The sequence below is a fragment of the Lottia gigantea genome (assembly GCF_000327385.1).
Source record: "Lottia gigantea unplaced genomic scaffold LOTGIsca_48, whole genome shotgun sequence".
NCBI classification, from domain to species: Eukaryota; Metazoa; Mollusca; class Gastropoda; family Lottiidae; genus Lottia; species Lottia gigantea.
Genome location: NW_008709663.1, coordinates 1,766,908 through 1,779,548, shown reverse-complemented (window position 1 = coordinate 1,779,548; position 12,641 = coordinate 1,766,908). Strand labels below are relative to the sequence as shown.

General features: G+C 32.4%; 1 protein-coding gene across 1 annotated transcript; it reads right to left on the bottom strand.

The window, feature by feature from the left end:
• Window positions 1–890: 890 nt before the first annotated feature.
• On the bottom strand, window positions 891–1,976 carry LOTGIDRAFT_164954 (hypothetical protein; the record flags this gene model as incomplete). Its single annotated transcript, XM_009061455.1, has 1 exon — window positions 891–1,976. The coding sequence occupies one exon, from the start codon at window positions 1,974–1,976 to the stop codon at window positions 891–893; it is 1,086 nt and encodes a 361-aa protein (XP_009059703.1).
• Window positions 1,977–12,641: the final 10,665 nt, after the last annotated feature.

The window sequence follows — 12,641 nt, the reverse complement described above, 5'->3', positions numbered from 1 at the left end:
TCTCGCTCAGGGAGTTAAATGCATGCTCACTACCCTGAAGGTCCCAGTTTCAATCCTGATGTAGGTCAAGATGATACCTTTTCAACCCCAGTGTTCCCTTGTCAGTGATGTAGGCCCTGTGTGCTACAGGATGTGCAAGTTAAAGATGCCTCGACAGTTGGAAATAGAAAAAGAGCAGGCTAATGCTGCTGTCCTGGCAAAATTTCCCTCATTGCACCCTGCATGGCGTTGCCCATCTTCATTAGCCCACATGGTGCAGAAAAGTAGCACGTAAAACTCCATTCGTTTCATTTAACCTTCCAAAATTAAAAATTTTCAGAAAAAAATTATTTGTAGATATTAAACGAATACAGAAATCATAACTATAAATAATACAAGAAGTTGCATGTAACTAGTAAAAACTAAACAGCAATGGGTGATCAAATATTTAACTTGTAGTGTCTTGGTCCGTTCAAACACTTTCTATGGAGACGTATTGTTAAAAATTCTCTTCATGTAGACAAATATTTTCTTTTCTGAATTATTCACTGATAACTTGATTAGACTGCAGTTTTATTTTATTGTGTTTGTCACATAAAAATACGAAATCGTGCTTGTTGGACCCTAGGAAGTAAATTATAATCAAATATCAAGATGGGTTTGAATTTTAAAAAGGGCAAGTTTTTGTCAGAGGTGTGTTAATAGTATAATTTTTATAAACCATGGCGATCAAACGACAACTTGTTTTTTTTGAATGAGTGGGAAAAATGATGGTAGATGATACTCAAAAGGATTTAAACAGTTTTTTTTAGAAAATAGAATAAAATTTAGAATATTTTTAATGAGTAACTTTCTTATTCTTTAGGAGACAACAGTTTTATAGATATAGACTTCTATTTATTATTTAAACATTATTTATTACATATACAGGTAACATTATCAACTGATGATTTTAAACACGACGTTTCATTACACATACAGGTAACGATATCAACTGATGATTTTAAACACGTTTCATTACACATACAGGTAACGATATCAACTGATGATTTTAAACACGTTTCATTACACATACAGGTAACGATATCAACTGATGATTTTAAACACGTTTCATTACACATACAGGTAACGATATCAAGTGATGATTTTAAACACGTTTCATTACACATACAGGTAACGATATCAAGTGATGATTTTAAACACGTTTCATTACACATACAGGTAACGTTCTCAACTGATGATTTTAAACACGACGTTTCATTACACATACAGGTAACGATATCAAGTGATGATTTTAAACACGTTTCATTACACATACAGGTAACGATATCAACTGATGATTTTAAACACGACGTTTCATTACACATACAGGTAGCGATATCAAGTGATGATTTTAAACACGTTTCATTACACATACAGGTAGCGATATCAAGTGATGATTTTAAACACGTTTCATTACACATACAGGTAACGATATCAAGTGATGATTTTAAACACGTTTCATTACACATACAGGTAGCGATATCAAGTGATGATTTTAAACACGTTTCATTACACATACAGGTAACGATATCAAGTGATGATTTTAAACACGTTTCATTACACATACAGGTAACGATATCAAGTGATGATTTTAAACACGTTTCATTACACATACAGGTAACGATATCAAGTGATGATTTTAAACACGTTTCATTACACATACAGGTAACGATATCAACTGATGATTTTAAACACGACGTTTCATTACACATACAGGTAGCGATATCAAGTGATGATTTTAAACACGTTTCATTACACATACAGGTAACGATATCAAGTGATGATTTTAAACACGACGTTTCATTACACATACAGGTAACGATATCAACTGATGATTTTAAACACGTTTCATTACACATACAGGTAGCGATATCAAGTGATGATTTTAAACACGTTTCATTACACATACAGGTAACGATATCAAGTGATGATTTTAAACACGTTTCATTACACATACAGGTAACGATATCAAGTGATGATTTTATGTGTCTTTTAAAAATAAAATCCTCTGTTAAACTGCAGAACAAGATATTTTATTTTGATAATAACTGGATTGGAAATAAAAATTCAATTTAAATTACTTGCTTCTACTTATGTATTTGTTCATTTGGCATCCCCTTCAGAGAGTCCACATAGTTAATGTCAAAATTTGAGCCTTCAAATCAGAGTGTTTAGAATTAGCTTTGTTTAAAAGTTATAAAGACTAGAGGCACTGCCATATATAGAAAAGACATGTATAGAAATAGGAAAAGAAATTCCTAGTTTGAGATATTTCTAGCACTTCTTGAGACTAATTTACATATTGACAACGCTTAAATCAACCCACCAAAATGGTGAATCTGTCTCTTTAATGTTAATTAGGAATGCCACATGCTAATTGGGTTTGTCAACTTGGCATACCTTTAATTAGTGTTAAATTGGTAAGTTCACTGTATATTTTATAAGAAATCTGATTGGTTAAGCTAGTGATATCATGATAACCATGCTTCGTTCAGATTCCACGATTGAGCAAATTTGTCTGAATTCCATGAATCGCGAAAAACACCATTTTTTAACAACTTTGAATGTAAAGATGAATAAACTTTAAAATTTACCTAGAAACTCAAATCCATGCCTGGAAACAGGATACTTTTCTCTAAAATAGTTTTAACTAGATCAAAGGATTCGAAACATAAAAAACAAATATGGCATCTTGGTTATCCAGGCCTTTTTTGCATTGTTTTAGAAATTTTATCGATTATGTAATCTAAAACTTGCATTATACAAACAAAATGATTTTTACAAAACGAGTTAGTTTATAAAAAATGGAGAATTGTAAAAAATGTTTTGTAATTTTAATCTTTGATGTTTTGAAGATAAAAGAAATAATTAATTTGATTTGTATGTCGTAGGTGTTTATTAGTAGTGTAGCGAAGGTTTTGATTGACGAAGGGGCGGCCATCAGAAGGCACTAGTCTTGGTGGATTGTCCTGAAAATGACCCCCTGAAAATAGGCTTTTTCTATGTATAAGTAGTGGATGTGATCTCTGTGAAATTTGTGTTGACAAAGTTACAGATTCTTGTTTGATAAAAGACCCAAGTACTTACTGATCTGAACTGCAAAATTAAACTCAAAATCAAAAATAACAGTTAAGCAAGACAATGGTAGCAGCAAATAAACAGTTTTCTTTGCAAAATTTTCCATAATGCCTTATGACATAAAAGATACACCCTCTACCTTGGAAGAAGTTTTATAAAAACTAATTAAATCTAATTAAAATATCTTAATGAGATACTGTCATCTTTATGACAGTATGAACCAACTGTCAATTGTTTTAACGGAGGGTTGAACCCATGGCGCTGTCTTCCCCTTGTCTTTATAATGATACAAACTTGTGGTACGTGTCCTCTATTGTTTTAAAGTGTAGCGTAAACTTGTGTCAGGCGTAACACCGTCTAATACCAGCCCCCACTGAGAACAAAACAATACAATAATAATTATAGTGGTGTACCTAGGATAGACAGGCGGCCATATTTAATCTACGTCTTCATGGTGACAGGGTAGCCATGTTTTAACGGAAGGTCATTGTCACGGTGATGACAGAATTCATATGATGGCTTCTTCACTGGATTAATAAAATAGTAGGAAAAGTTATGAAACAATAAATTCTGTGATTATCTGTAAGATCTGACAAAAGTATATAGAAACTGAAAATTAAAGAAAAAAAAATTTTTTTATTCCAAAGAATTCTTTTTACGAGTTTTATAATATTCTGTACCTTACTGGGTTAATGAAGACACTCAGCACCATGCAGTGTGTAATGGGGGGAAATTTTGCCTAGATCGGGACACTTATACAATTCTTAAGCAGTAGATTCACCTAAAAAAAAAACTGATAAGATTTAATTTCATTGCTAATATTTGAATATGCTTTGACCAAAAGATTGTAAAGATATGTAATATATATTTAAATGTTTTAATGTAAACAGAATATTTAGGCTTTAGTATATAAACAGCAAATTAAAAATGAATTGTGGAGAATTTCACCAACAAAACTAAAAACGCTGTGAACAATCCTGAAATATTTAAACAATAAAATTTAAAATGAGGTCAAATAGTATAAAAACGATAGGTTTGATCTTTCAGTCCTCGAGGCTCAAAACTTACGCACCATTTTATAGAAATAATTGACCAATCAGATACAGCCGTGTAGTTGAGTTAGCAACATTGTTGTTCTCTCGATTCAATTAATCGCTTCACTCCCTCTAATTTCATGGCTTTAATAAACACCAGAGACCTGGGGCTAGGTCCTGGGGGGTGAAAATCATCAAATCAGTCTCCCACTTTACTGTTCTATTGTCTCCTTTAACACCCTTTTAAACACATTTACAGCATGAACTGCAACATTGTTGTGTATAAAAACAACTCGTTATGTTTAAATGAGATTTTATATAAATTTTAAAAGATCAAAGGAAATGTTAATTACAGGTGTGTTAATAGACAGGTATTCCTCAATTTATTTTAACAATTTTTTGGAATTCATTACTTTTTTTTTTTCACATATTTTTGGGGGAATTTTACTCTTTATTGATATTTTGAAAATTTGGGGGAAATTTCTTTTTTGATAGCCCAGGATTTTATTAAGTGTTTGAAAATGTTTTAAATCTCCCTCAACTTCAAGGCAAAAGATGTGTTCATCAACTTGATGCTTTAGAGTTCAAATTATCATCAAATTCAAGACAAGCGAAAAATGGTTTGGGGAGAGGGGGGGGGTCACAGAATAAAAATATATGTCAGAATGCTCCAATTAAATTCTATTTTCGTAAATTTTCTTGGAGAGAACCGTGTCAGAGATTCCAAGAGAGGCCTGATATTATGATACCTACACAGTGTTGCCGTATGTTGCTGATGTCAGTCTGCCCCTATTTGCACCCCCAGTATTGGTACCCCCAGTATTGGTACTTTCGGAAGGCTGGCGCTACTGTATACTTTAATAATAACAGGTTTGAAATTCACATCCATATAAAATATTATGATTGGAAAGGTGGAAGGAGACAATCAGTTAATTTTATCACGCCATCTTTCAATAATTCATCCTGATTTGACATAGAATTTACTTTAGACTGATTCAGATTTAATGTTATTTACCAATTATTCTTGATATTTCCTTCTGGATAGACAAGACTACTGTAGATGATAATATCCAGTCACAAGTTTTATCTCAAAATTTTGTACTGAGTTATTTGATATTTCGTGTAGATTCTTTGATAGTTAAATATTGAAATGGAATTATTTGTGACAGCATTGGCTAATTTTGCCTCATTGAACACTCTATGAAGTTGAATATAATTTAAGAATATAATATATCTAAAGAAAAAAGCTGGGGAGCACTAACAAATATATTGGACCGAAAAACCTTTTGAAACTTGCCGACTTTTTTTTCTGCTATACTGTTAGCTGTACTTATAATTGAATTTTAAACTACTTCCCTATAATAGTAATAAACATCTATTGAATTAAGACAATTCTGTCAATCAAAAATCTCATCCAAAGAATGACTAAATCAGGAGTAAAAGTTGTATAATAGTGGACCAATTTGAATGAGCTATTTTCATGCAAGATTGAAGTATCAAATGATTTTATAATGTTAACAAAAAAGTGATAAATTCATGTGCAAAAGGAGAAAAGATTTTCTCACAATACTTGCACTCCACATTTAAATATATATTGAATTTGTTAAATATCAAAAACCATCTTTTTATTTGCTTAATATTTTTTAAATTGAAATTTGAAAAATTCTATCTGAATATGGTTTGAAATATCCATTATGTTTTCTTTATTCGCAATAATTTGTAACCATGATGTAACCGTGATGTAACCATGGTGTAACCAATCTGTAACCATGTCATCAAATTGAGACCCTGACCTAAGAGGAAGAAATTGTTGTTAATTTTCCATGTTTTTAAATCCCCTAGTCAAACAATTTGATTAGAACAATGTTGATTTTAGCGGGAAACAGGCGTGACTGGGCTTAAAAGACGTCTGATTACAAATCAAATTGACCGATTGAGCCAACAGCAGACGGTATTGTTCGGCCATTTTGAAACAGCTTGCATCTAAATACCATTTGTGTCTTTCTTTACAGAAGAGTGACTAGCCGATTAGTTAGACTTTGTCAGAATTGTACGTTACGATTCGTCCAATCAGGGTTTTATTAGAATTAGTTTTGTCTCGCAACTGACGATTTTCCCAGTTGAATCTAATCAAACAAACAGGATTATGGGAAACGTTTTTATTGAACAATCAGATTAGTCGATACTGAATTTCCTTCCCATCATTCTGTGTATTAATTCTATAATGAAAAAGACTGGTCGTTGGAGGTTAAAGTCAGGGTTAGTCCAGGTGTCAAGTTACGGAGCTCGTAGATTCAATAATGAATTACTTCTGGAGGAAGTCTGATTAATCAAATTTCCTGTCCTCAGTCGAAATTTCGTCCATTTTCAAATTGATATTTTAACAATTATTAGTACGAGTATGAAGAAGGGTTTTTGAGCGGGTGGGGCTGGGGGTGAAAGTTTTTTCAAGGGAAGAGGAAACAGGCATACATTTATTATTGTTGTTATTTTACACTGGTAGATTGGAACCCCTTTCATCAACTCCCTGAAACAATTGCAATGGAATTTGAGTTGAATATATTTTTTCTTGTAATCTCTACAGAAGTAATAATCTATGAATAATCTTCAGTAAAACATATTCTGTTTGAATTGAAATAGTTTTCATATTGAAATCCATAGTTTCTACTTGTGACCTAGGCCAGTGCTTCTATAGGAGAGTATCTTCTATAACACCTATAACTAGTATTTGATAGCTATTAGGCGGGGTGAGAGAGAAAGAAGGGATTTTATGGTAGATAAGGGATAGCTTCAAGGGCAGGAGAGCATTTTAACATAATTAGGATTGGTTTCATGAATTGGATCCCTTCAAGACAGGAAAAAAGGTGTATGTCAGAACCTTTATGCCTGAAAGTCACAACATGGCTGTAAGTTTTCAAAGAGAGCTCAGATTGTCATGGTGTTAATCAGAATCTCAGAGAAACTGATTACAACTGATCAGTCTGTGAACATTTTTTTGTAGATTTGAGTCTTCTTTGATTTTCACCTCTAGAACTGCAAAACATCAAATAACTCAAAATTAAAAAACTGAAACATGCTTGATTCTGCATCAAACTTATATTAAAAAAACAGAAATGTAGAGGCTCTTCAGTGACAACCCATGTGCTTGGTTTCCTTGAACTGTGTTTTAACATCTGGAACTAGCTTAGTTAATTTCACCCCCGATTCCCCCTCATTCCAAATTTCACCCCCAATTCCCCCTCATTCCAAATTTCATCCCCAAGAAATTCAAATTCACCCCTGGGGGTGCATATAGACCCCAAATGAGAAGCACTGGTCTAAACTCTTTTCTGAATACACCATTACTCATTAAAGAAGCTAATTGGCTGTCAATGTTTTCTATTCGTAGTGAATATTGAATTTGATCATAACGTCCAAATTCTATTTCAAATTCTGATTTATGACATGGATTTGAAAGCTTTTGAGATTCTAATTTATGTCACTGGACACTAGTGTCTACAATTTCACTCAGGTTTAAATTAGTCTTAAACTACCAGTCTTAAATTCTTAATAAAACCTTTTAAAGAATATGAAACCAACTTAATAGCTTATCTTAGTCTTAATGATAATTTGCTTTGATAAAATAATAATGAAATTAACATCGGAGCTCTCTGGAAGATGAGCGTTATTTTACACTGTAAGGCATCAATGACGATTCTGAAGGGGCCAGGGGGAGGGGGCTTGCATGGCCACCCCAGAAAAGAGGCTGGCCCGCTTGACCCCCCCCTCCACTTTCATATTTTATATCATTTTACATAGTGAAAGAATAGGCTGTGGCCCCCTTGTAAATTTTGTAGCTCTTGCTCAGCCCCCTCAACTGATATGTCCTAGAAACTCGACTGTAAGACACTGATATAACTTCAATTAATAACACACCAAAATATAGTCTTTAGACCAGGGCCACATTCATTGTTTGGAATTGCTGAAGGGTCACCAACCTTAGGGAAGCCACTGATTTCACCCCCGCACAAGTGTGGGAGAGGCTGGATGCTATGCCCATGCTCATATGATGTTGACTGAGAAAAGTACTTGTTTTAGATGGTAGGCCTCTCTATTCTTTATTTTATGAACTCTCCGTACAAATGATGCGCTCGCGGCCAGTTGAGAATTCCTTCTTTAGAGGGTATTTATCAATTTTAAGTATGATTTACAGACAGCTTTTTTTTAACAGAAACTTCAATAAGTGATTGTTTTTTGTATAAACTTGTTGCTAAATGTCATGTAAAGACTTTATTCGATGAAATAATCATTCTGTGCCTGAGGAAGATGGGGGAAACACGTCGAAACATTGCATAAAACTTTAACCAGTGATTGTTGTTCTATAAAGCTATGTCTATATAACACAACAATATGTCATACATTTTTGGAGAAACGAGTCCTTTGGCTTTGTCTTTACTATTTCTAAATTTACTCTTTATTCTTAGTTGAACAAAGGCTATTCTAAATTAACAATTAGTGAAAATAAAAGTAGAAGGTTAAAGGTCGGGTAGGTAAAGGTCGGAGGTTATGTAATGATAGTCATTAGTCATAGTGAGGTAAAGGTAGTTGATGAAGTAATTTCAAACTTTACATAAAATCATTATCAAGACAAAGGGCCTGTATTTCCTTTCTTTAACAGTATTAGATGTGTCATAATTAGCAATTTCTTAATTAAAGGTGATATAATGAAAATCAAGGTGTCTGTTTTTGTTTACATCCAGGTAAAATGTATCTAAAGTCTTTATATAAAATCATTATCATTATCAAGACAAAGGGCCCTCATTTAATTTCTTTAACAGTGAATATAAATATGTTATTATTATAATTATTATTGTAATAATGACAACTAAATTCATAATAAAAAGATGATATAATTGAAACCCAGGTGTTTATTTTTGTTACCATCTTTTCTGTTAACATATACAGAACCATCACCAACACTATTCCCTAATTTCTATTCTAATTAATATTATTAGATGTGTTAATCTGATGACAACTCGTGTAAATTGTGTTGAAATGTTATGTACTTTGTTATTAAAGAAGTGTGTTATACCATAATATATTTCCTTGTGTTTTCTGTTATATCTACTCTCCACTTCTAAATGTCGTTCAAATCTTATAGATGTGTTATTATTAACAATTTCTTAATTAAAAGTGATATAATTAATAATTGTTTGTGTTGCCAACTTTCCTGGTAGCATGTATAGAAATGGTAAATGTAGGAAACCAGCAACCCACCAGAGTTTCTATTCAAAACTTTACTCTGGCCAGTGAATATAAATATGTTATTATAAATAATAATTGTTATTAAACATCACATAATTAACAATTTCTTAATTAAAGATGACCCAGGTGTCTGTTTTTATATTTAACTGTCTGTTGGTAGGTAGATGACAAGTTAACGTTCGCTTCCAGCTTTCTGATATTACAAACTAGGTAGTCATTGGTATATGACAAGTTAATGGTCGCTTCCAGGGGATGATGATATTACAAACTAGGTAGTTGTAGGTAGATGACAAGTTAACATCTGCTTCTAGTAGATACTGATATCACAGACTAGGTAGTCATTGGTATATGACAAGTTAATGGTCACTTCCAGGGGATGATGATATTACAAACTAGGTAGTTGTTGGTAGATGACAAGTTAACATCCACTTCTAGATAACTGATATCACAGACTAGGTAGTTGTTGGTAGATGACAAGTTAACATCCACTTCTAGATAACTGATATCACAGACTAGGTAGTTGTTGGTAGATGACAAGTTAACATCCGCTTCTAGATAACTGATATCACAGACTAGGTAGTTGTTGGTAGATGACAAGTTAACGTCTGCTTCCAGCTTACTGATATCACAGACTAGGTAGTTGTTGGTAGTTGGATTAATTGGTAAATGGTAGGTAGGTGTATTATATTAGTTGATGAGTAGCTTGTAATTAGTAGTGTTAATCTATAATGTTGATCTATTTTGATGAGATTTCACTAGTGTTCAATAACTGATCACTGTTATGTTTAGATTAGTTCACCTTTAACCCTGGGACAAATTTTTCCTCATTTTGTATTTATCATCAGTGAATATAGTCAGTTTCCCTTCCACCACTCCCTGTTTTAAGTTCACTAGAAATGTAAAGTGGTGGAAGATTTGAACATTTAGAAGTGAGGAATACATATCACAAACACAAGACCTAGGCCAGTGCTTTCGACTCAATACATCCTAACACAAGAAAGATTTTGTTTCACAATACAGGTTTTATCTTGAGATGATTATTGATATATCAGAAGAACGTTGACTATTATATTTTCAGTTATTTCAGTTATAGAAATGATACTACCACAGATTGTGTAATTCAGAGACATCCTCAGTTAACATATCTAATTATCTTAAAGATTAACTTGCACCTTGTTTTATCATAAATCTTTACTTCATGACCTAGGCCAGTGCTTTCGTCTCAATACACCCTAACACAAGACAATATTATTTGATAAATTGTGTTGAAACATTATAGTGTTTAATTTTATTAAAGAAGTGTGTTTATTCTATAATATTCTCTTGTGTTAGTGAGCTCAGAATAATACGACAAACCTTGTATTAATTAATATTATAATGTTAATGAATGAAGTATGCTGATTAATATGACATCAAGTAGTACAGGTGAATTGATAATAAAAATAAACATGACCAGGTGATTTAATTAAAACAATAACCTATTGGACAAGGTGTGAGAGTGTCGAAAGATAGAGGACATTTTTATAACCCTATGTTTATTCCCCAACACCTAGTTGCCAACTTGTGGACATCTTGTTCAACATTGGGTTTTATTAGCTCATTCAGTTTTAAAATCAAAATTTTCACAGATTTTTTGGAAATATTTATTGGTTGTGTAATAGATTTGTAAATGTTATACTCAAAATTTTAGCAGTAAAATGAAAATGTGTTGATCAACTGTGGTACTCTCAAATCCTTTTATAGAGATCTGTAATATTCATGTATTGGTCCAAATTCTTATACTATTAACTCAATTTAATTAGGGCTTATTTAAAGCAATACTACGTCTTAGAATTAACATAAAATTTAAGAATTTTAAACTTGGACAATAAGATCCAGTAGATATACCTGGTGTCATAAATAACATAACAGGATCCTTATATAATCCGATAAATCCATTATCCATAAATATGCAATTAACTATTGAAAAACGCTAAATATTAGGATTAAGTGTTTTTCAATAATTATTAGTTTTCTGTCTGAATTTCCAATTTTCCAGATTTTACAGGGATTCTGTTGTAACTTTATGACACCACGTAAGTTAACTGATGAATATATACTCATATTGACCATTCTTGAGAACTTAAATTTTATGTTCATTCTAAGATGTAGTATCACTTTAAGATATTATAAAGGCTCCAATTCCTCTGATTTTGATGTGTTTGTTTTTAGGAGGTGCATTAGAACAAATACTGTAGAAAAGCTTGGCATGTCTTTCATAAAACACCTGATAGTTCTCATGCCTGGGTTGGGCAATTTGGTCTGCTTCGATAATGCTTATTTGGCATTTTTGATAGCTTTTCTCTGCTGATAGTTTCTATTTGATATATAGGTTTGTTAACTTTGCATGTCTTCCAGAGAGTCCACATAGCTTATAATGTTTATTTGTCATTTAGGTTTGTTAACTCTGCATCTCTTCCAGAGAGTTCACATAGCTTATAATGTTTATTTGTCATTTAGTTTTGTTAACTCTGCATCTCTTCCAGAGAGTTCACATAGCTTATAATGTTTATTTGTCATTTAGTTTTGTTAACTCTGCATCTCTTCCAGAGAGTTCACATAGCTAATAATGTTTATTTGTCATTTAGTTTTGTTAACTCTGCATCTCTTCCAGAGAGTCCACACAACCAACTTATAATACCAACTATTTTCTCTCATTGTAAACTATTTCAATATGTATATTTAAGAGTGTAATAGAGATTTTGATTTAATTCTCATATTTTTATCTGAAAACAACAGGTTGGCTGTAAAGTTACCTTTTTATTGTCTCTATATCACCCTAAATCTCAATTTCATTATTTCATCCGTTATACATAGACCACACCCACTGACAGTTTGATTGACAGGTGACTGACACTGGCTCCTCCCACTAGACAGTATTATTAACCAATGAAATGTGAGCTAGTATGACTATGAGAGTACAGTGTATAGAGTGTGATAACTAGAGTTGTAGTCTATTAAATTCTACGGTCCCGTCTCGAATGTTTTTAAATTTCACATTTTAAACAATTTGTGATGGTTTACGAGACTGTGAATTGAAGTTTGGACGATTATTTTAGGATTTTTTTTGTGTATGACGTGAAATTCTTCTATTTCTGTGATATTTTTGTGTATTTCTAACGGTGTACGACAGATCTACTGTGGACCAGATCATCTTTGATTCCTACAGGGCCCTGTTCCCTATTATTTGGATTTTATTTGGATTTCTGTAAAAAGGTAGGTGTG